Source organism: Myxine glutinosa, chromosome 12, assembly GCF_964187855.1.
Source record: "Myxine glutinosa chromosome 12, kmMyxGlut1.1, whole genome shotgun sequence".
NCBI lineage: Eukaryota > Metazoa > Chordata > Myxini > Myxiniformes > Myxinidae > Myxine > Myxine glutinosa.
The window spans coordinates 103,501,729-103,526,750 of record NC_136272.1 but is presented as its reverse complement, the minus strand read 5'-3'; the positions used below and the strand labels follow the sequence as shown (position 1 = coordinate 103,526,750).

General features: G+C 44.8%; 2 protein-coding genes across 2 annotated transcripts in view; one reads left to right on the top strand and one right to left on the bottom strand.

Moving 5' to 3' along the window:
- The window catches only part of LOC137413806 (uncharacterized), a 62,782-nt gene extending 60,031 nt beyond the window's left edge, over positions 1 to 2,751 (top strand). Inside the window, exons 17-18 of the mRNA XM_068099244.2 lie at positions 1,168 to 2,128; positions 2,656 to 2,751. The gene's annotated coding sequence lies outside the window, so the exon portion shown is untranslated. The remainder of the gene's footprint in view (positions 1 to 1,167; positions 2,129 to 2,655) is intronic.
- LNX2 (ligand of numb-protein X 2) overlaps positions 2,447 to 25,022 on the bottom strand; it is a 65,079-nt gene continuing 42,503 nt past the window's right edge. The window contains exons 8-12 of the mRNA XM_078766385.1: positions 21,429 to 21,539; positions 11,863 to 12,040; positions 5,006 to 5,240; positions 4,455 to 4,613; positions 2,447 to 2,799 (exon numbers count right to left, since the gene is read on the bottom strand). Coding sequence (XP_078622511.1) covers positions 2,664 to 2,799; positions 4,455 to 4,613; positions 5,006 to 5,240; positions 11,863 to 12,040; positions 21,429 to 21,539 — 819 coding nt within the window. The 3' untranslated portion in view covers positions 2,447 to 2,663. The remainder of the gene's footprint in view (positions 2,800 to 4,454; positions 4,614 to 5,005; positions 5,241 to 11,862; positions 12,041 to 21,428; positions 21,540 to 25,022) is intronic.

The following is a 25,022-nucleotide window of genomic DNA, read 5'->3' as shown; positions in this document are numbered from 1 at the left end:
TGAGTTAGGAAGCTGATATTTGGACATGCCAATGACCAGGTGATTTGGCTGCAAAGGTTATTTTTGATTTATTAATTAATCAATTAATCGATTAATTATTTAATTATTCGATTAATGACTAAAATGTTTGTTTTTTTTTAAGTTACAGATTCTGATGAAATGGTGGTGGTTTATGTGTTCTCTGACCGAATCGATTAATAATTTAATTTTTTTATGATTATTATTTCTTTATTTTCATTATTAATCATTTATTTATTTTCTTTCTCATTTGGCCAATATCTCAGGCACCTTTTGAGCTCAGAAGCTAATATTTGGACATGAGTGACCAAGTGATGTGGCTATCAAGGATATTTTTGATTTATTGATTAATAAATTCATCAATTAATCGATTAATTATTCGATTAATTAATAATAATATTTTTTTTAAACAGTTACAGATTCTGATGAAATGGTGGTGGTTTATGTGTTCTGTGACCGAATTGATTAACAATTTAATTTTTTCATTATTATTTATTTATTTTCATTATTAATCATTTATTTATTTTCTTTCTCATTTGGCCAATATCTCAGGCACCTTTTGAGCTGGGAAGCTAATATTTGGACATGACAGTGACCAAGTGATGTGGCTATCAAGGATATTTTTGATTTATTGATTAATCATTTAATCGATTAATTATTATTTATTGATTAATCGATTAATTATTTATTGATTAATCAATTAATTATTTAATTTTTTATTAATGACTTATTTAATTAAATTTCTAAAAGATACATCTTCGGATGAAGCACTATTGGTTTAGTTATGCTATTAGCCAATTGATTAAGAAAATATTTTGTGATAATCTTTTATTGATATTAAATTATACAACAACAACACAACAACATGCATTTTAAGGCCATTTTCCCTGCAAGAGCGGGGGTTAGCCTGATATTAAATTATACAATTCATCAATCAATTAGTGTACACCTCTCCCTCCCAATGCAGCCTCTATGAGTAGGATATTTAATTAGTTGGCATGGGGGCGGTGTACTTTGAATGTATCTGGCCTTGTTTGATTATTGTTTTTGATTATGGCTTTGATTTCTGGTTTGACGCTTCTTTTTTAACCTTTTTTTATAATAGAAAAGGCTTCGGCCATTAAAACCCCCTAAATCCCCCATCCACAGAGCACGTGTGGTCGCCCAATGGTTTGATGAGCATGACACTGTTTTCCATATGTCATGGCCTTCTCGGTCACCAGATCTGAACCCAATTGAGCATTTATGGGATATTCTGGAACGACGCCTGAGACGGCGTTTTCCACCTCCATCAAACAGGTGTGAGTTGATTGACTTTCTCGTGGAATAATGGTGCTGCATCCCTCCCGCACATGGTCGCCCAACACCGGATAATGTGACTTTCCATTGGTTTTTTCCCTTTTTTGTCCTCTACCTTTAACTCGCATTCTCTTCGCTAAACACTTGCCTTCTTTGACGTCCACCAATGACGAGTGCTCTCAGACGGGTCTTCCTGCTTAACCTCCATCCAAAAGGAGGACACATGTTGATTCCTTGCTCTAAATGCAGAACACAAAGATGATAGTTCATAGCTGAGTTGGGATTGGAATTGCGTGCTGAACAATATAACTAAACAATGCTAAACTAAACAATGTAACTATACTTAGCGGTGTTTATAACCGAATAGAGACATGACCTTGTCTATTGAAAATGGATTTTAATGCAACACCAGCACATTACATGTTGAACAATTGATTCTAATGGTGATATCTGAGCATTATCTCATTATATGTGTAACATACGATTTTAAAATTGTCAGTTGCAGCAATATTCAAAAGGATTATAAAAAACAAAAAGTACCTGTATAAAGTTTGTACATGAACCAAGGTGTGTTTATTTGACAACTTTTGGTTGAATTGCCACAATTGTTTCAAGTTCTGAAAGTGCTTGTCAGTATGTTACAGCTACATGAGATGAGTCCACACTAACATCCGTCATCTAATGTCGGATTTTATTTCTTATAGTACAATTGCACCGAAGTGTGAAAAATACAACTTGAAGAATACAATAATCTGCGCTGCAGATGTGTACATCGTAACGATTTGCAACACGACAAATTGCATCTTTCATGGTCATAAAAGTGTCCCAGCAGTTTATTCTTTTATTTATTATTATTATTATTATTAAAGAATTGTGGTTTAAAAGGCGTTTTTATTAGAAACGTCATTCCTTTTTATTCTCCTAGTACTCTAGCACATGGTGCAATTGTCCACCTAGTTTAACTCCTTTGTGGAATGTTTGCGCAATAAAGCAATTTAATCTATCGTGGGAGATGTAAACGTGGGATTTCAGTCCTCACTTCCGTTTTGCCAATTTTCACTGAAGGATTTTGGAAATACCTTTTAATTATTAATTTTTTGAGTCCGAGTGACCAGAGTGTGCAGAAAATGGCTAAATTGTCCCTTGGTTCCTCTTGTCCTTCCTTGTTCCAGCTTGGAATGTATTTTGCTCTTGCTTTTTGAGCTGTTTATGGCAAACAACCGCAGATCCTTCAGGAATATTTGGCACCCAGTACATGAAGCGACTCGAAGGGGTTGTTCCTGCAGTGACGCAACCCTGATGCTGGTCCAGTATTTATGGCTGCATGGAGTAACACAGGTTGCCCATCACAGGATGCTGCCCGGCCAGGACACTACCGTCAGTGTGACCTTTCCACGTACCTCTTTGAGTAAAGCCACCAGCGCCGCGTGGCTCATGCCGGCCGTAGCATGGCTGTTAACGGCCACGATCATGTCGCCGCATCTGTTGGATGAGAGAAAGCTGAAGCACATGCTCTACTTAACTCTTCTGTACAATCATATAGTGTGCTTCCAGAATTAGTCCTCAGGTAAGGAGGGACATTTCCATTTGGACACATGGGTTGTATAACTAACAGGTGTCTTCGCGAAGGACACCGTGGGACCTCTAACGTCCACCAACTAATTCCTGCAGATGGGATGCCCGGATTAACGTCCATCTCCGAGGGATGGCACACACATTGATGAATCATCCTGTCTGTGAAACACTGACATGACATTTTATAGCTGGGCCGAGATTCACACCCGGGGTAGACAACTCAGAGGTGAGTAAGCATAACTCGAGGCTATCCTGCCCTCCCAGCTCTAATTATTACCATAGTCCATCAATGTTTGGACTGAAAGGTAGTGTTGAACTCTCTAGTCGATGCAGAAACATGTCTTTGAGCCATCTGTCCATGTCTGAGGGTTCAGAATGGCAGGTTTATCATCTTCCTCAGCCCTTTGGGTGCTGTGGATATGGGACGTTGCACCTCTGAGCCAGTTTACAATTTAGATGTTGTCGTTAAGAATCTTCGCTTCATCTCCAATCCACCAAGTGTTGACTATCCCAGCATATTTGTTTTGTTGTTGTTTGTTAACTTTTGAACACACTGTACAGCAATGGCTTTTTGTGACTACAATGGGATTATAACTTGGTGTTGGCTTAGCCTGGTGTTGGCTTAGCGGTTAGGGTGCTGGCTTGGGATCCTAGGATCCTGGGTTCGAATCCCGGTCGATCGCTGAATTAACACCAGGGGGGTTGACTCAGCCTGTCATCCTTCCGAGGTCGGCAAATTGAGTACCAGCTTGCTGGGATGAATGATCCCGGTGTGTACCCCGATTTAGAATAGGTACACCGTATCCCTCTTATGCAACCCTCTTATGGTTAAACTGCCAAAGTCTAGGCTCTCTGCTCACCTTCACTCTTTCATTCCCCTTTTCTCCCGCCTCTGGAACAAACTCCCCCACTCCCTTCAATCCCACTCCTCCCTCCAGATCTTTAAAACAGCTGTTCACCACCAGCTCTTATCTTCCCCCATCGAAAACCTTGATCTTTTCTACCCCCGGTAATTCACCCCAGAGTCCTTGCAGTGTTCATATGTTTTAATCCTCTCCCACCTCCCCCCAAGTCCTCCCGATGTCCCTGCTCTCAAATGTTGTGTTTGTGTCCTCCCCCCTCTTCCCCCTCTCGTTTGTGTCCTTCCCCCTCTCTTTTGTGTCCTTCCCCCTCTCTCCCCATCTTGTCTGCCGCTCCCCTTGTTTTTTGTGTTTTGTGTGTCGGTTTGTCTTTTTGTGTGATTAATGTTAGCTCTTTCACGAGCCTCGATCTTGTATACAAAAAAAAAAAAAAAATCCCTGCGCATCGTAAGAGGTGACCAAGGGTTGGCGTCAGGAAGGGCATCCGGCCATAAAAACATTGCCTCAAACAGGGAACCATGATTGTCATGGGGCCCGCAAGGCTAACCCCCGCTCTAGCGGGGAAAATGGCCTTAAAACGATCATTCATTCATTCATTCAATGGGATTCTAACTTGGAGCCTCTAGGCCCATAATCTATCGTGCTGCCTCCTTTCCTCGTAGCTAAAGTAGCGAATCGCATAAAGTGGTTTCCAAGCCTGACTTGAGTCTGCCGTCGTTGTAGGCCGGTGTTCCAAGCACGATGGATTTTATGAAGAAGGGTTGCGTGCTCTGGTTTTCCTCGTAGCCTCCGACGATGCTGAAACCCCAGCTTCCTGAACGGCTTCTCCGCAGCACCACCTCCTTGCGGTTCTGCAGAAAGCTGCACAATGTCCAAAAGCACGTCTGTGTTGTGCTTTTCAATTCCACTGTCATTGCAACACTTTTTGTAATTAATTCCGGTAAATAATTATTCATTTTTCCTCTTTGTTTTCCATCTTAATTTCTTCGAATATTATGTTCTCTGATTGAATTATTTTACCATGTATATGTAATACATAGATGGTCTAAAATGGTCAAATGTCAGACTGTAGATACAAATGTACTGTTTGTATGAATAAATACATTATATATTTTTAGATTTGTTAATCATATTGCATTATAATATCAGTCCATCCATTGACATTTCCCCTTGTTGAGTCAGGCTCCTTGGTAATTTCCTGTATGCATCTTTTTATTACATTCCTGTTTGCCCTTTTTAGCCCAGGGGCTCACCTTGGTAGGCCTAGCCACATCAACCAGGGTGGCGACCAACCAGAGTCCCCATCTTCATCTGCAGTGGGTCGTACAAACGATTCTTCAACGAGGTGTCTGTCATGTTGGGTGAAGCACACCTCGAGTGCACGTAATGTGACCAGCGTGGATGCTGCGCATGCCTTCAGCTGGGCGACTGCCTCGGCATGACTTCTCAGTGTCAAGTCGACGCCATTTACGCTCAGAAGAACATCACCTGGATGGAATCGGAACAAGGTGATGCAATTCAGATTGGCTCACAACTTATGGAAAAAATGCATTGCCTTACAAAGGTAATTGGTCTTGCCCCTAAGGGCCTAAACCCTAAGGGAATGTGAGACTTTTGCAATGCCCCTGTCTGTGTGTGTCCACGTCTATATATATTCACTTTTAAAAAAATGGTTTTGTCTGCAGCCACTTGTCCGATCGATGCAAAACTTTAAACATAGGAGTGACTCTCCAGTGAGAATATCTCATTGCTAACTAATGTTATAGGTCACATGGTATGGCAACCATATTGGATTAAAGAAAAAAAATGATCATTTTCCAAAACCACAAAAAATATTGAAACTTGGCAGATGTCATCAACTCCCCATGGGATACATAGGGTGATAACAATGACGTCATCGGAGAAGTGGTATTCCAGCCATAAATTGCTTGAATTTTTAAATTCTTATCCAAAACTTAATATTTCTGATGTAAGACTCAATGTGCATGCAGAATTAAATTAATGACGTTCATGACCCATGCCAATAAACTAAGTGACATAATAGGGTGCATGGACGAGATGTCTGTATGGGCCATAATAGTCGTGTGTTCAGTTTGCAATGGTATTTTTGTTCGGAATGAACGCTTGAGGCGAGACTATGCACTCCATGAGTGCATTTATAGTTTGATAAGTAAAGTTTATCAGGGTCCAGGAACACAAGACCCTGGCTGAGCACTTCTATGCTTTGTTTATACTGTTTACATTTGGTATTCACTTTCTTACCGCCACACCTCTACCACCCTCTGTCTGTGTCTTCTCTTCCTTTTCTCAGTTTAGCCACATTTCTTTCTCAACATATATATATATATATATATATATATATATATATATATATATATATATATATATATATATTGTTACGGATCTCAGAGTACGGCGCTCCCCTTACCGAGGGGGGGGGGGGGCGGGGGGGTTAATCCCCTCATCTATTAAGCTGGCCGTCTCCGGTCCTGGAGCTATGACGTCACTTCCGGTCAGCGCTGAATAGGGTGGTAGGCCAATTGTTCCTATTACCTAATTACCAGCGCCTTCCGGTAAGCGAGGAAATGATCCCCGCCCGAGCCGCGGCTGTAATGGACATGCCGAGCGAAGCGAGCCACGACTCAGGCCGTTAACAAAAGGACTAAACCCGATTATAGGTTTAGTCCTTTTGCTCTCTCTCTCATGCACAGATTTGCTCTCTCTCATGCACAGATTTATCCCATCTCGTCTTCAGTTGTCATACCCTTCCTCCCGTCCATGGTACACGGAATCTTGTGGTGAGGCTATTGCCCAGAAACAACTTGCTTTCGTCTCCTGGCAAGCAAATCCAACGGAAGGAAATCTCATTTCCTTTCACAAAGCCCGAAACAAGTGTGTGTCCACCCTCAGGAGAGCCAGGAAACAATATCTCTCCGTTCTCAGGACAGAACTCTCTTATCTGTCTCCCTCTTCCAAATCCTGGTGGCATCTGGTGAAATCTGTTTCTGTTGTTTGTTCCCCCCCCATCCCCTCCCTCACCTCAAACGGCCACACGGCTGACTCCGCACGTGAAAAAGCTGAATGCCTCAACTCTGTGTTTGCCTCTAAATCTTGTGTCCCAAACCCATCCCTCTCTGTACCCACCGTACCCAGTCGTACCCAGCTGCTCCTGGACTCTGTGTCCTTTCCTCCTGACAAGGTGGAAAAGTTTCTGTCAACCCTCAACTCTGATTTTGCAACTGGACCTGACGGCATCAGCCCACGGGTCCTAAAATCTTGTTCTTCCGCTCTTTCACTCCCTCTCTCTGTTCTCTTCACCCTCTCTTTTGCTCAAGGTCATCTGCCATCTGCTTGGAAATCTGCCAACATCACCGCTTTGCACAAAAAAGGTGCAAAAACAAATCCCAGCAACTACAGACCAATCAGCCTTCTCCCAATTATCAGCAAAGTCATGGAATCCATCATTGCTTCAGATATGAAATCTTTCCTCTTCTCCAATGGCTTGATCTCTGATCATCAATTTGGTTTCAGACCTGGTCACTCTACTCTGGACATGCTGCTTCTGCTTTCTCAACAATGGATGGAGGTCCTCAATGCCAAACAGGAAATTAGAGCTGTCTCCCTTGACATATCACGTGCCTTCGATACGGTCTGGCACCCCGCTCTGCTCACCAAACTCTCCTCTGTTGGTATCCATGGAAATCTCCACGCATGGCTGGCGGATTTCCTCTCTCGTCGTAGTCAACGTGTGGCCCTGAATGGGTTTCTCTCATCTCCTCTTCCTGGTCAGGCTGGAGTTCCCCAAGGCAGTGTTCTGGGCCCTGTGCTTTTTCTGGTCTTCATCAATGATCTCTCTGACTCTCTTGAAAATCCTCTCTATCTCTTTGCTGATGACTCTACTCTCTGTCGCTCCATTCTTCATCCCTCAGATTGGCAGTCTGCAGCCTCCTCACTGTCTGCAGACCTGGACAAAATCACAGACTGGGCAAACAAGTGGAACACGTCTTTCAATCCTGACAAATCTCACACTCTTATGATGTCTCTCCGAAAAGACCGACTGGACAACCCTCCCATCCACTTTCTGAATAATCCTCTCCAAGAAGTTCTGTCACTCAAGCTTTTGGGTCTCACTATCTGCCATGATCTTTCCTGGGAAAACCACATTTCAAATCTGGCCTCCAAAGCCAGTCGCCGACTGGGCATCCTCCGTCATGCGAAGTCCTTCCTTGGCATACCTGAGCTCCTCACCACATACAAGGCTTTCATCCGCAGCTCAATGGAATACTGCTCTCCCCTCTGGGCTGGCGCTCCTGCCTCACACCTTGCTCGTCTTCACGCTGTTGAAACCAAAGCATTCAGAATCATTGGAATCTCCCACGATGAAGCTAACTCCAAGGGCCTCTCACTCACTCACCGCAGGCAGGTTGGTGGTCTTTCCGTCTTCTACCGACTCCTCTCTGGCCTTGCCCCCCCAGCTCTCTCTGGGCTCTGTCCCGCAAATATTCCGACAGGTCGCACAAGATCTGCCTGCAACCCTCTTATGGTTAAACTGCCAAAATCAAAACTCTGCTCACCTTCACTCCTTCATTCCTCTTTTCTCCCGCCTCTGGAACAAACTCCCTCACTCTCTTCAATCCCACTCCACCCTCCATATCTTTAAAACAGCTGTTCACCACCATCTCTTATCTTCCCCCATCCAAACCCTTGATCTTTTCTATCCCCGCTAATTTCACCCCAATTCCACTTTTTTGAAATACCAACTTCTGTCCTGGACGTCCTTGGTGTCCTTGTGTTTTATACTTCTCCCACCCCCCCCCCCTAACCACGCCTCCTCCCCCCAAGCCCTCTCCCTCCCACACATCTCCCTGTTCTTAAATGTTGTGTGCTCTCAAGTGTTTGTGTGCTTCCCCTTCTCTTGTTTTCCGCTCCCTCTTTTTATATATTTTGTTTGTCTGGTTGATTTGTTTGTGAAGTAAATGTCAGCTCTTTCACGAGCCTCGATTCAGTATACGGAAAAAAAAAGAAAAAAAAATAGCGATTGGCCAAATCGTGCCACATGTACTCAATGGGGAAAAGACGAAGACGATCGGATGAGAGGAAGCCAAAGAATGAGAAGGGTGAAGGAAGAACAAATAGATTTATTAACTATCTAAAAGAGGAAACGAAAGAAGGGAATATACAAGAAGAGGAAACAAAAGGACATAGGGCAACCTTATACACTCTTATATAACACGCCCATGACAATACAAACAGACACACGGAATGGTAGCTGGTAGGGGAGGATGGTTCCAGGCGATGAGATGGTCCAGGCTCCGGGCCCGCGGGTGAAGAACGGCTGGCAGCTTGACGCGCGACCGGACCTTACAAACGTGAGGGGCTGGAATGCATGTACGTACAGCGTGCCGAACGCGCTCAAAACCAACGGCGGTTCGTGTCAAAACCGATCGTCCCAAACGATCCTCTGCGCAATGTTCTTATATTTGCCGCCTCTGCGCTGTTCTCTCGCGTTGGCCGATCTTTTCTCCTCGCATCTGCTCTCTCGTTCATCTCCCGGTTCATCTCTGTAAAAAGGCTTCGCGCTCGCGCTTTTATTGCAAGCTTCGCGTATTAAGCCGCGTCCGCTTTGCTCCGCCTACCGGTGAACACGCCTCGGCCCGGATTGGCCGCGAGGGTTCATCAGTACCTCCCCTCGTGACGCGTTGATGGGGCCACGCCTGTGTTCCTGGCCGCTCCTCCCTTTTTCTCCCACTCTGACCGCATGCGTAATGGCGGCTTGGGGCCAGCAAACAAACCAAAAAGGCCGCGAATGCTGCAATACAGCTACTGGCACTTTGGAGAGAGAGAGAGAGAGAGAGAGAGAGAAAGAGAAAGAGAGAAAGAAAAAAAAAAAGAAAAAAAAACCTTTAGAGGCCATTTTCCCCCGCAAAGCGGGGGTTGGCCTTTTTCAGGCACCGGGCACTTACTTTTCAAGATGTCTTAGAAACGAAAGTTCATTGGAATTATGTTTTTGTTTTTTTTGTATACTGAATCGAGGCTCTTGAAAGAGCTAACATTTACTTCACAAACAAATCAACCAGACAAACAAAATATATAAAAAGGGGGAGAAAATAATTGCAGCGCGATCGGAGAACCGCTGAGACAAAAACAAAGCCTCAAGCCAAGGTCGGACACGGTAGCCTAGTACTACACTTAGGCCTCAGAATACGCGATAAGAAAGACCGACGATTCTGTACACAGGTATGAAAAACCAACGCCAAGAATACTGTTAAAGACACCCCAATAGGTACATACAAGACCAGTTTCGACAAAAACACAATTGTGAAAAGTTACTTAACTTCGAAAGCGAGCGCGCATGGACAGCTTTGAAGAGACGAGACCTCCAATCTTGCGCATGCACATGCGCATCCTATCATGTTGATATTATTCTAGATTTTGTTAATGTGACCTTTAAAAGAAACAAAAACCACATTTGACATTTCGAAACAAATAAATTGATCCTTGAAAGTGATGGAAACTGATATCGAACTCAATTCATGGACAGTACTGTGTTAAACTTCTGTACGTTTTCCAGAAGTATGTCTTTATTTTGCACATTAGCCAAAAAAATTTTTAACAAAAACAAAAGTGAAATAACGACTGGGATTACGAACAGTAAAATTACAGTTCAATACTTCGTGTAACCCCCACGAGCATTCAGGAGAGCACGTACACGTTGAGGCATGCTGTTCACGAGATTTGGCAAGGTTTGGACAGGAATCGCTGGCCATGCAGTGACAATAGCCTGCTGCAATTCATGCACAGAGGTCGGCTGCTGGTCCAAGTGGTCGATTTGACGTGTTAATTCTGCCCACAAGTTCTCTATCGGATTCATATCCGGGGACATGGCAGGCCACTCCATATGCTCTACACCACGGTCAGCAAGAAAGTGTTGGATCATGCGAGCACGATGAGGCCGTGCATTGTCATCTTGGAAGACAAAGTTTCCTCGAAAAGCTGCACGAGCAAATTGAAGTAATGTTTCTTCCAGAATGGCCCTGTACTTGAACTGCTTCAGGTTTCCATTCAGAACAACCAGGTCAGTTTTGCCCCCTGCATGAAAAGCAGCCCAAACGGTCACTCCACCACCTCCAGCTTGGACTCTTGGCACTATACAATCTTTGTTGTAGGCTTCATGCACTTGTCTGCGCACTCGGACACTGCTATCTTGATGATAGACCAGAAATCTAGAGTCGTCACTGAAGATCACGTGATTCCAGTGTCCTGGCCGCCATTGACGGTGCTCTCTGGCCCACTGCAATCGGCGCTGGCGGTGTTGTCTGGTCAGGCGTGGCTTTCTCAGGGGACGCCTGGCACGATAGCCTGCTTGAACCAGTCGTTGGTTGACTAGCCTTCTGGATACAGGCACATTTGTCAGTTGCTGCCACTCAGCCCTAAGCCGATTAGCTGACTTGGTACGGCCATTGCGGACTAACCGGTGCAGCTGGTGATCATCCCTCCTTGTGGTTCTGCGGGGACGTCCTGGCCTCGGTATTGGAGTAGGGACACCCCTCTGAGCATTTTGTTTCAGGATCTTTGACACCTGATCTTGAGTGATGCCATACTGCCAAACAATAGCACGCTGTTTCATGCCGGAATTTCGTAAAGCCACCACTCCATGACAAACAGCATTGTCGAGTTGACGGACCATCTCCAGAGGAAGCGGCAATAACTTTTGGATACGTGCAGCAGTTGTTTTCCACTAATACAGAACGCAACAACCCTTGTATACCCGACTGTGAAGCCAATAATCAAATGCACCTGTCCGTAAATTTTGCCATGCCACCTGTGATATAATCCTGTTGTTGACTTCTTGCTGCGACAGACAATCAGTGACATGGTTCTTTTAACAAATAAATCACCAAAGTGTAAAAGAAACTCACCAGATTGATATACTGAGTTAAGAAAGTAAACCCAAGTCAAGAAAAAAATAATATTCCATATTAAATGCCAAGTCTGTGTATATATGTATGTATGTATATATATATATATATATATATATATATATATATATATATATACATACATTAGATGTACCCTAAAAAGACGTTTACCCATGAGGAACATTGCGTACCTCTAAAAACGCGTCCGTCTTGCCCCAAACAGCCGTGAGCTTGTACACTGGTGACAAAGATTGGCAACTCGCCACTCCGACTGGCCAGGCCTCCGGCCACAGTCATGCCCAGGGACTCGCTCGCTTCCTTGCGGATGCTGACTGTCTTTTCCAGGCACGAGAGAACTTGTGAAAGGTCCTGCGACCGACGATACAAAAGAGGGCATAGAGGTGTAATTTGAAAACTTTAGATGTTATCCTTTAGCTGAAGTAGGGGGAAAAAAAGGGGTGGCAAAGCATACACACTACAAACTTGAGTGAAATGAGGTATGTTTGTAGTCTTAGTTAATTTGACTGTCACACAGCACATGATACCACCACCCATCCCCGGCAGCTGTTTCCCCCAAACCTTTCCTCATTTCCATATCGCGCCAAATCACCATTTGAATCGCGTGCCATAACTCAACTGCCAGACACATCAAGTATAGTTTAATCAAGATACAATAAACACACAACACTGACAATTTCTTCGAACACTTTTTATTTACACTTTGTTTTACCTTCACTTTAGTTCACATTGCATAAGTCATTATACATGCTCTTCATTGCTCCATGACGAAAACCACGATAGAACGAATAACCACGACCTTGCCTCAACCACACACAGCTCATCCGCATTCCTTCTCTATCATCACGTCATCTACCAACACAACAGACACCCGCCACCAACCTCGGAGCACGGGAAGAACAGCACAAGGGACGATGGCAGTGGGTTGGTTTGTCTGTCCTCTTCAGACCTCATTAACGCCAGAGCAAGTAATCGCTAATTAGCCGTTAGTGCTTCGTTGACAACTCAGCTGCTCGTACAAGCAAAGTTCCCAGCGCTCGCTCCCACTACAGGAGGCGCTAGTGCCCCACATTAATCAAGGAGATCCGATGCGTGGCACAGTCCGGGGCCAGATTGCGCAGGAATTGTGATGGGGGTCTCGCGTAGGTGGCGCCAAACCTCATGAAATCGAGTATTCACCGATGGGTGCCATCAGCCATGCCTAGCGCCTCTTGTGATCCAACTACAAGCCCCGCACTCACCAAGCGATTAGAAAAGCACAGCGCTTAGAGCGTCGGTGTCTTGGTCTTGGATTGGTCTGACGGCTAAGCTGGTCGGTGCTTTGAGTTGTGGTGATCTGGGCTTGGTCGATGGCGCTCACGATAGGTGGGTCGGAGCTGGCAGGTGGAACTTTCCGTTGCGGAACAGTGTGCTGGGCGAGCTAATGGAGCAGGCACTGTGTAAAGCGCATGTTTTGGGCCAAGGCAAGCCACACGAATACACATTAAGAACTCCCACATGTTTAGCGTTTGGGTGATATGAGCACGACTACTCACGCCCTGTGAATGAAGAGGTCAAAAAACACTCTTTCTTTCTTTCTGGACTATCTCCCCTCTGTGTGTGATTGGGTGCCCATGTACTGTGTTTTTTTTGTTGTTTTTTAAAATGAATTACTAAAGATTTTTTTTTGGTATACTTAGTCGAGCCTCGTATAAGGGGCTAACACAGATAACTTATAATAAAGGGAAGGGGAGAGAGGGAAGCACAACGACAGTAGAGAACAGGGACATCCAGAGATATGTGTAAGAGGGCTGGGATGGGGTACACAGGATAAACAAGTTGGACACCACAGGGGATTTCAGGAAAGAAAACAGGGAATTTAAAGGAGGTGGGTTTGGGGTGGATTAACGGGGGTAGAAAAGATCAAGGTTTTGGATGGGGGAAGATAAGAGATGGTGGTGAACAGCTGTTTTGAAGACCTGGAGGGAGGAGTGGTATAGAAGAGATTGTGGGAGTTTGCTCCAACAAATTCCTGTTTGGACATTTTGTTTGTTGCAAATTGTTTCCTCCTTTGTACATTTTTTTTTTTTTTTTGCATCTCTCCTTTTTTGATTCATTTTGATTGTCTTCTTGCCTTTGTGCATTAAAGTGCTTGAATAGCACCGCATGACTCCGCATATCACATTTGCATTGTAAATAAATTCCCCCATTGTTGAACTCTTTCCGATCTGTCTGTGTCCGTCCTTTCCTCCATTGGACCAGCACCGTCAGGCGTCAGCGTTAGTCTGTGAGGTTATAATTCCCCAACTAATTGGCTCTAGTCCAAGTCTGGTGTGCACTAGCGGCTGCTGGCTACACCAATTAAGATCTAATCAAGATAAGCTTAGTGCACAACCGAGAACATGTTCCCCGGCTGGAAGACCACGTAATCCTTTTTTTTTTTTTTTTTTTCTTTTTTTGTATACAGAGTCGAGGCTCGTGAAAGAGCTAACATTTATCAAACAAACAAATCAAACAAACAAGTAAACAAAGTATATAAAAATGGGAGCGGTCGACAAGATGGGGAGAGAAGGGGAGGAAGCACACAAACACAACATTTGAGGGCAGGGACATCGGGGGATGTGTGGGAGGCAGAGGGCCTGGGGGGAGGCAGGATAGGTATAAAACGCAAGGACACCAAGGACTTCCACGAAAGAAGACAAAAGTCACCTCAAAAAAGTGGATTTGGGGTGAAATTAGCGGGGGTAGAAAAGATCAAGGTTTTGGATTGGGGAAGATAAGAGATGGTGGTGAACAGCCGTTTTAAAGACCTGGAGGGAGGAGTGGGATTGAAGAGAGTGAGGGAGTTTGTTCCAGAGGCGGGAGAAAGAGGAATGAAGGAGTGAAGGTGAGCAGAGAGTCTTGATTTTGGCAGTTTAACCATAAGAGGGTTGCAGGCAGATCTTGTGCGACCTGCAGGAATATTTGGGGGACAGAGCCCAGAGAGAGCTGGGGGAGCAAAGCCGGAGAGGAGTCGGTAGAAGACAAAGACCACCAACCTGCCTGCGGTAAGTGAGTGAGAGGCCCTTGGAGTTAGCTTCATCACGGGAGATTCCAATGATTCTGAATGCTTTGGTTTCAACAGCGTGAAGACGAGCCAGGTGTGAGGCAGGAGCACCAGCCCAGAGGGTAGAGCAGTATTCCATTGAGCTGCGGATGAAAGCCTTGTATGTGGTGAGGAGCTCAGTTGTGCCAAGGAAGGACGTCGCACGACGGAGGATGCCCAGTCGGCGACTGGCTTTGGAGGCCAGCTTGGAAATGTGGTTTTCCCAGGAAAGATCATGGCAGATAGTGAGACCCAAAAGCTTGAGTGACAGAACTTCTTGGAGAGGATTATTCAGAAAGTAGATGGGAGGGTTGTCCAGTCGGTCTTTTCGGAGAGACATCGTAAGAGTGTGAGATTTGTCAGGATTGAAAGACATGTTCCACTTGTTTGCCCAGTCTGTGATTTTGTCCAGGTCTGCAGAGAGTGAGGAGGCTGCAGACTGCCGATCTGAGGGATGAGGAATGGAGCGGCAGAGAGTGGAGTCATCAGCAAAGAGATAGAGAGGATTTTCAAGAGAGTCAGAGAGATCATTGATGAAGACCAGAAAAAGCACAGGGCCCAGAACACTGCCTTGGGGAACTCCAGCCTGAACAGGAAGAGGAGATGAGAGAAACCCATTCAGGGCCACACGTCGACTACGACGAGAGAGAGGAAGTCCGCCAGCCATGCGTGGAGATTTCCATGGATACCAAAGGAGGAGGGTTTGGTGAGCAGAGCGGGGTGCCAGACCGTATCGAAGGCACGTGATATGTCGAGGGAGACAGCTCTAATTTCCTGTTTGGCATTGAGGACCTCCATCCATTGTTGAGACAGCAGAAGCAGCATGTCCAGAGTAGAGTGACCTGGTCTGAAACCAAATTGATGATCAGAGATCAAGCCATTGGAGAAGAGGAAAGATTTCATATCCGAAGCAATGATGGATTCCATGACTTTGCTGATAATTGGGAGAAGGCTGTAGTCTGTAGTTGCTAGTTTGCTAGGATCTGTGCAAAGCGGTGATGTTGGCTGATTTCTAAGCAGATGGCAGTTGACCTTGAGCAAAAGAGAGGGTGAAGAGAACAGAGAGAGGGAGTGAAAGAGCGGAAGAACAGGATTTTAGGACCCGTGGGCTGATGCCGTAAATGCCGTGGGCTGATGTGGGCTGATGCCGTGGGCTGATGTCTCCAGGTAAATGGTAATTGGACGTATGACTCTGGGCCACATGGTGGACTAATTGGCGTTTGTGGCTGCCTATCAACCCAACTGGGTCATGGAGTTATCCGCATCTGACAGCTTCAGGCCCGGTACTTCCGTTGGAATCGGGGCAACCCCCCTCATAGTATACCTGAAAACCATGGCCGCAACAATACTTATGAAACGAGCGAGAATTGCTTTGCAATATATTTCCCCTACTGATGTGATATTTTCTAAGTCCGAAATGGGCATAACTCAAAAATTGATAAAATGCCCTGGAACCCCAAAAATAATCTGAAAAACCACAGGTGGGACTGAGGGACAGACTGACAACAAACCTTTAGTTCCCTCTGGTCAAACTAATAAGGGATTAAAAACGATTGCTTTTGAAGGGAGGGGAGCGGTTTAGGGAGGGTACACGCCAGATGCCCTTCCCACCTGGATCTGCCCCTGTAAATAGTATGTACTGTCGCGTCCGCGGCCGATTAACACCGGCCTCAGACGGATAGCCGATTGGTCTTAACTCCGAGGCAGCAGTTCGAAACTTGGCAGTAGCTTTTGGCATGCATGGGATGGGAAGGGACTGAGGACTTACCTGTACGAGCACACACGGGGTTAATCCGGACCCCACAAACAACGAAACGACACGACACAGAAATGCAACAAATAATGGGTTTAATGAAATCAAATGCAACACAAATAAAATGAATGTTGAGGTAAGAACTATATTGATAAGGTGAAGGACCCTCCACACACTGACTTGACTACGGGCAAAGGGAAAATATAAAAGAAAATGAAATGGTTTGTCAGCAAACACTCAGCTTTGGGGTCCTAACGAGGGTATGTGGGTGCCTGGTGGCCGTGGAACGGGTCCCACAGTTCGGCAAATGGCCAGATCATCGACGGGATCAAGATGGCGCTGAACCACCACACGAGCACACCAAGCCGCAAAGCGGCGGCAAAAATCCTTCCTTTCTGAAATTCCTGGCTCTGTCCATCACCGCCATCACCCCATGTTCTGTCCACACCACACAGCCACAGGGCGTCCAGAGAGCACCACGGCTCAAACGCCTTCCTCCTCCCATCAATGCTCCACCAGGCCTGGAAAGTCACTTAACCAGTGCGCACCGCACAGACGCACCCGTCTCCCACAAAGGCACCGAGAGAGAGAGAGAGACCGAGAGGAATTTTTCCTCTTTTCCGGCCCGAGCGAGCTTGCTCTGGCGTCACCCCTGGCCAATCGCCCAAGCTCTGTGCATCACCCCATGTCTCCTTAACCAATGACGACGCTCAGGGCATCGTCTCTCCATTACGATGCATCGGGGGCAGAGTTTTGTCTCTTCGAGAATGTTCGCATTACGTCGGCGGGCATTGGGCGGGGTATAACCCGATCAGGAATGTGCTGGGTTTCCGTCAGGCTTGTCGGTGTTGTTGGTTAATGTGGCTGATTGCATGGCTGGCCAAGTGAATGTAAAAACATAAGGGGAAAAATCACAGGAGGAAATTACATACTGGAAATTATCCTTAAGCCCTATTTAACTAACACAAAACCACCCTCCGTGTGGTGACACATAAACACTTATGCTTATCCCTGCATATGTACATCAAAATATCTCCGACACATCACACGGTCCATGCTACAGTATGTAATCCTGCCTCCACTATGGTATTTCATCATCTTCCCCCACAAACGTAAGAGTACTTTATAAAAATACATTTGTATGTACGTGGGTTGTTACTGTCACCGACTTCCTGATAATATTTCACTGTTAACCACACCCATATAGGTCTGATTGGCCCGAGGGCAAACGTGTAGTGTAGTGACCCCACCCCCATCAGGCTGATTGACAGTTGTTGTCCCACCCACCCCTCTGATTCCTTCCTATTCCTTTGCAAAGGAATGCAGTTTTGTGTATTTTTGGGGAATCCTTTCAAGCTAAAAAAAATTATGATAGCAAAGGATGTTGCACCAAGTAAAACTCTGTCGGATGGTACCAAAGCCATTGCCCTTGAACAAGCCAGCTTGGAAATACACCACCTGATTACTGTATTATGAACGAGAATTTTCCGGTTTTGACCGATCTCGGGTTTGTTTGTTTTTTGCTTTTGCCATGGTCTGGAGTACTGAAAAGTGATCCCTGCCTATAGGCCGTGGCATGCAGCAGGTGGAAAAAGCAGCTAGAAATCGTTTTCCATTTCATTAAAAGGGTGCAACTTATCGATGCTTGAATAAATTTCAGAAATATATTTTCTCATCAATATAAAAAGTTTGAATTGTGAATTTTGTCCAACACTAAGTATTTGCCGTTTATAATCAGCACTATTTTCTTATAGCATAGCCGCTCACGGTGCAGCGAGTTGGTCGCGCGGCGTAGTAGTATTTACACCCAGCCAATCATCAGCCAGTATTGTCACAACAAGCGTTATATTTATCCAACAATGGCGTCTTCTATGAAAGGGTTGAATTGCGACGATGTCCAAAGGCGTCAATATGTGTGTGTGTGTGTGTGTGTGTGTGTGTGTGTGTGTGTGTGTGTGTGTGTGTGTGTGTGTGTGTGTGTGTACCCTCGGACGCCACTATTTGCGGGGGATACGTTCCTGGAAAATCCGCGAATAGCGGGGCATTGTTTCAATGGAAAAAGGTCAGGAATAGGTTCCCGAGTCGCGAAAATCCACGAATAGAGAGGAATAAACCACGAATGGCGAGGCAAAACCCGTGAATGTTGACGAAAATCCGCGAAGGTCGATGAAAATCCCATGAATGTATGCCGCGGCATTGTTTCAATGGGGAAAACGGGAATACATTATAGGTTCCCGGCGGTTCCTCATTCATAGAGGAAAAATTTTAAAGTTTAAAATGTTTTCGACCGCAAATGCACATGATTACAGTTTCACAAAAAATGCTTACAAAAAAAAAACAAGAGACAACACCAGGTACCATTTCCAATCTATTGAAGGAATGGGCTTACAGTTTGTTAAAAGTGCTTAACCAGCTTGACCATACCGTACCATGAAAGTAAAAAAAACACCACCATCATGTACCGTTTAAAATTCTTATTTTACAAACATGCGTAACTTTCAGATGGTGATGATGATGATGGTGATGAATTAAAATCCCATGAATTCCTCGAACTTTGAGGGTGACCCAAATGATGGTGCAGCAAAATCGTGTACTAAGGGAGAGCCAGGAGAGGTAGGAGAAGGTGAGGACGCTGAGAGGAAGGCGGGAGAGGGTGCTGGTGGTCTTGAGGAGGAGGGAGCATGGCTGAAGAAATGGGTAATGGGGAGCTGCCTGACACATTGCCCAACAGTTCGATGCAGCTCTTTGTACGGAAGCAGCGCATCATCCAAGCCCCTTTTGAACTTGAGGTACCTCTCCACGACTGGGTCAACGTCTTGCACCCTGTCTGCAAGCACCCACATATCCTGCAGCAACTTGCCCAAGAACTGGTTGGTCTGTGAGGTTGTTGGACCTTGGCAACTCTTCCTCATAACTGCCTGCCTCCGCCGCATCCTCCTCAGAAACCCTTGGAATGGCGTCCAACTCGTCCTTGATGAGCGGGTTTAGGGAACGGTTCAGCCTCATGGTTTTCAGCATGAAGTCCATCGTCTGCGTGTTGTCCTCAATCCATATTCTGAGAGTCTTCTCCATCCTTTCCATGTGGACATTTCGGACATGGGTGACCACCTTCGTACTCGATACAGCACTCGCTGAAAATTTCTCACGAATCGCTTTCTTCTTCTGTATGCAGCGAACGGTGGATTGTTTGACGTTGTAATGCCTGCCAGCAGAGGCCACACTCTCTCCTCTCGAAAGCCGGTCGAACAACTCCACTTTCTGGCTCGGGCTCATAACTTTCTTCTGCCTCTTGGTGGTCGACACATCTCCGGCACTGATCTTGCGCTTGGGAGCCATGATTGAACGATGAGCAGAGCAACAGTCAAAAACACAGGTCGAAGCAACGGGACGAGAACAAAGATCGAGATCGAGGACACAGTCTGTATATGTAGGATTGCGAGCATCGTGGGTAGTTGCGGGAAGTACTCTGCCAATTGTTTGTTGGGGATGTTATCGGACGATGCCGTATTGAGCCTATCTGCTAATTTCAATAATAGATTTAATGAAGCATTTGCATTCTATAATTCCCGGGGTTGCCTTGTTTACACATCTGGTGGGATATCCAGCGAAGCTCGCTTATATTGCAGCTAAAATTTGCCATGAAAACGCAAATCGCACAGCAGTGAATGTACGGTACTCTACAGTATAAGCAGGTCATGCTCGTGGCTCGTATAATTTTTTTTTGCGTATGTCCAACTGCTTTATGCATGGCTGGTGAAAGATGGGTTTTATAAATGTGTCAAACTAGCGGCTCGTGAATTTTTTTTGCACCCCTGAAAACTGCGAATTCGCGGAACATGGCCGTGAAGAGAAAAAAAACTGCGAATTTGCAGGACATTTTTCAGCGAATAGAGAAACATGTCGCATTTTTATCAACCACAAATAGCGGGGTCCGACTGTGTGTGTGTGTGTGTGTGTGTGTGTGTGTGTGTGTGTGTGTGTGTGTGTGTGTGTGTGTGTGTGTGTGTGTGTGTGTGTGTGTGTGTGTGTGTGTGTGTGTGTGTGTGTGTGTGTGTGTGTGTGTGTGTGAAACTAAAGAAGCACACTAACCCTATGCCATGACGCTGACATCATGTGCATAAATTATACCAACACATCACCTCCAAACTAGGAGGCATCCGTGTGGTACTCAAGTCTTTGCAGAGTGAGATTAAAGCTCTAAAGTTGGTATAATTTATGCACATGATGCGGAGGGGCCCCAAAATGGATTGACCCTGTATGTATGAAAACAAGGAAATGAGTCAATTTGGCCTACATCCGTGTTTCACTCCTGAATTCATGTTTACAACGGCTGTAAACAATCATGTTTATGTTTTACTAAAGTCTAAGTAACCCCACCTTGATCGGATAACCCAACATGTTATATATTGCAATAAACTAACTGAGGAATTGCATCACTACTCTTTTCTTTAAAAGCTTTTGTTACGAGCAGCCCTCTTGATCTTGTTAGTCCCTCCGTATCAGTCTTTCAGAATTTTCCAAGAATAAAAATGAAATACTGAGATGTATTATGGTCTCCAAATTTGTAAAAGCTAAAGTTGTATCTGACCCTGTAGGTATGAAAACGGAGGCTTCTTCATTTATTTATTTTTGGTCTTCACATGAAAACAGAGCAGAGAGTATATGTTTTAAGATTCACATATCAACAACACAGTGTGACCCAGCACTCGGTAACCCACAGGTCACTCCTAAAAGTCTAACCATTCATTAATTCCTAAAACTTGCAAGTCATCCTGATTCCTGAACAATAGCAGTGATGAGACTGCCTGGGTTTTTGAATTGCATTGTTTGTGGTCACTAGCTGTGACCACCGGATTATTGGAACATGAAACTGCTGAACATTCCACAATAATATTGGTCAAGTGGTGCTTGGCGACACTAACCCGGTAATGGCAAGGCCGAGAGGGAGCCAGTGTGTAGTTCTTGCTGGGGTCACTCAATGCTGGCTTGCTCAGCCGTGACACCAGGAAGTGAACACGTTCCTCATTTGCTTGCTGTGCAAATGACAGGCATGCAATGACATTTTTCTTTTTATTACAACAAAATGTCTTTCAAGTAGAGTAAACAAAAACATTGGATTTTATAAATTTGATGGCTTCCCAGAATACGGCACTTTCAAAATGACAATCTACCCCAAAATACTTGGCGTGCACGCACAGAAGCCCCTTAGCAGAAATGTTGATTGGGCCATGTTTCTATATTTTGTGTATGCGAGATAAGTAATGTTACCTAAAATGGCTCACAAAGCTACTAAAAGAAGCCAAAAATATTTGGAAAAGTACCCGAGTGAAAGAGATATGCCTCTGCACAACGAAACCGTTGGAGAACTTTCTCAGCTCACCCAAAGGGCTGAGTTCTTGCAGCTGCCCGTACTGTAATTCCCACCAATGTGGGCTGGTGCAAGGCCCGAAGGATCATTGATGGGCACGTTCTACCCAAACCCCCGATTATCCCTGCCAGTGAGTGGACTTAAAACCTTGTGGGAGTGCCTCATGTGATCGTGGCAGGCTTGGTGGTTTATTTAATGAATGTCTGCAATGGAAAGACTTCCCTAAGGGAGACCCAGATTAGGTTTGGGTGCTTTTTAACACTGATGGGAAGATCATATCTGGGGTTTGTGAATGCCCATGGTAAGTTTGAAACAATATTTTTAAATTATGATATTTGATATAAATGATGTAGTGGGGGGAGGAGGGGAGGTGGAGTGGAAGCTGTGAGGGCTGTTATAAATAACTCTTGTTTGGTTCTGGGACCAAAAAATAAATTGTACTAGATTTTTTGCATCTACATATTGTTAAAAGGAGGTGTGTGTGTGTGTGTGTGTGTGTGTGTGTGTGTGTGTGTGTGTGTGTGTGTGTGTGTGTGTATAAGGGAGAGACAGAATTGTGAGGAACAGAAATGAAAAAAGGAGGTGTGTGTGTGTGTGTCCGCGCGCGCGTGTTTTATCTACTGCCTCTCACTTGTATTAACTCGAAATTTGGTCTATCACTATGCAATCGCAGACAGGTTGGTGGTCTCTCATTCTTCTATTGCCTCTTTTCTGGTCTAGCACCCTCTACGCTTTTCGTGCTTTACCCGTCATTTTGAAAGTCCCGTATTGTTCATAGAATAAAAGCCTGAGAAATGGCATGCAATAAATGGGTGGAGTTTTACAAATAAGGAAAGGGAAGGATGTTGGAATAAGAAAATTGGTGAAGCATCTACTGTATATGTGGGTATAAGCCCTACTTGGTGCAAATGAAATGCATCCACTCCTTATTGACCCTCTCCCCTGATAAGACTGTTTAGGGTTAACATACAACAACAAACAACATGCATTTTAAGACCATTTTCCCTGCTAGAGTGGGGGTTGGCCTTGCGGTCCCCATGACAATCTTCTCCATTTTGCCCTATTTTCTGCATCTCTCCTTGTTAACCCCCTTGTATTGCCAGCATTTCTTCTTCCACCATCTTTAGCCAAGTCTTTCTCGGTCTTCCCCATCCTCTACTTCCTTCTACATTCATTTCCATCACTCTTCTCAACCAGTCACTTTCATCCTTCCTCAACACATGACCAAACCTGCTCAACCTGTTCCTCTTCACAGCATCAATCACAGGCTCTATTCCCATCATCTTTCGCAATTCATCATTTGTCTTCCTCTCTTTCAACGATACTCCACACATCCACCGAACCATTCGCATTTCCACCCTTTCCAGCCTTCGTTGCTGCTCTACGTTCATTACCCATGTTTCGCTCCCATAAATCATAACACTTCTCACACATGCAACATGCACCTTTCCCTTCAGTTTCAACGACACTCCCCTCCTCATCAGCACGCCACTCAGTTCCCGAAACTTCTTCCATGCACATCTCACTCCAGCAACCGTTGCCGAGTCTGATCCACCTTCTCCTTCACCTTATTTTGGGTTAACATGATAGCTCGATTGTTGGTGTGCTTGGTTGTGAATTTTCTAGTCTTGGTTATATTACCCATGGTGTCGGATATTGTTTGAAAAATTAACCAAACAAATAAATGCTGTTTCGACAGTGCCATAGAAGGGCCACTGCATCTTAAAGCATGCATTTCTGCAACAAAATCAAATGTCCAATCTAAATTTAAGTTGTTGATGTTAAAAATCCTACCTTGTCTCCTGAAAAGAGCAGGCCATTGGGTGCTGGAATTGTGGACAAATTCTCTGCTTGGGGTTAGATGTGTAATTTACACTTCCAGTAGGTGGGAAGGCTAGGGTGTGGAGATTTAGCAAGAAGGATGGGCCAAATGGCCTGCTGTATCTTGTTACCTCTGCCACCAAAGATGGATGGAGGATATGTTTTCACCCCTGTCTGTTCGCTTGTCTATCCGTTTATGAACAAGATATCTGAAAAAGTTGTAAACGGATTCGGACAAAATTTGGCAGAGATGTAGCGTATCTGACAAGGACGAAATGATTAGATTTTGGTGAAGATTCGGATTCGGCTACTAGAATTTTTTAAGTGATTCTTCACCATTGGGAGATGGGGCCAAAACGATACATAGTATTTTATCCATAGTAGGATAAAAAGTTATGTATGGAATTGGACGAGACTTGGTGGACCGGTCGGGTGTGTGACGAGGAAGAATCGATTCAATTTTGGTGAAGATCCGGATCCGGCTAGAAGAATTTTTAAAATAATTCGTCACCATTGAGTGATATGGCCAACCAGGTGGAGGTATGCTCTCGACTGAGTGCCGTTCTAGTTTTAAAAGCTTTTACAATAATTTTCAGATTTGCTGCAAGAAGTTCAGCCATTATTGTGAATTGTTGGTTTGGCCATTATTGGCCACAACTAAGGGGTTGTTAAGCTAAACGAATATGACACCTGCTAATTGCAGCAAAGAGGCCTGAGTGCCTTGGTGGAGAAGCTTTTCACGTACCATCTGGAAGCTCATGCTAGCTGTTCCCAGAGGAAATATTATTATGGGAGAATGCAATTAAACACCTACAGATTCATATCCACATTTCTGGCATTCTCAGCTGATTATGAACTTTTTAGCAAGATTTGAACTGCAATAAATAAAAGTCGAGGCTCATCGAAAAGCTGAGTGAGATAGGGAGTTATGGTGACAGAGTGGTGGCATGAAGGAAGTTGGCATGCAAGGGAGAATTGAGAAATGATGAAGTAACGAACATGCAAGTGTTACATATTTATGTGAATGTATGTGAATTACTATTCAGGTCTTTGCTTATCAATGTGTAGTCGATTAAAGGTTGTTGTGATTAAAGGGTCAGGAGCCCTTCTGAGAAAAAGGAGACCGGAAACGGAAGAAGAAAAGACACGAGGTCCTGGATAAGCGACGATTCTTCTTCTTCCTCGCCGAGCTCGGACGCGAGCGGTATCGATTGAGCAACGTAACAGAATCGGCGTTAAAAGCCCATCTGGCGAGAGGAGTTACTGGGACGTGTAACTACCCTTTGACACGTCAAGTCGCCGTGGGTTCGTGCACGGAACCAAGCAG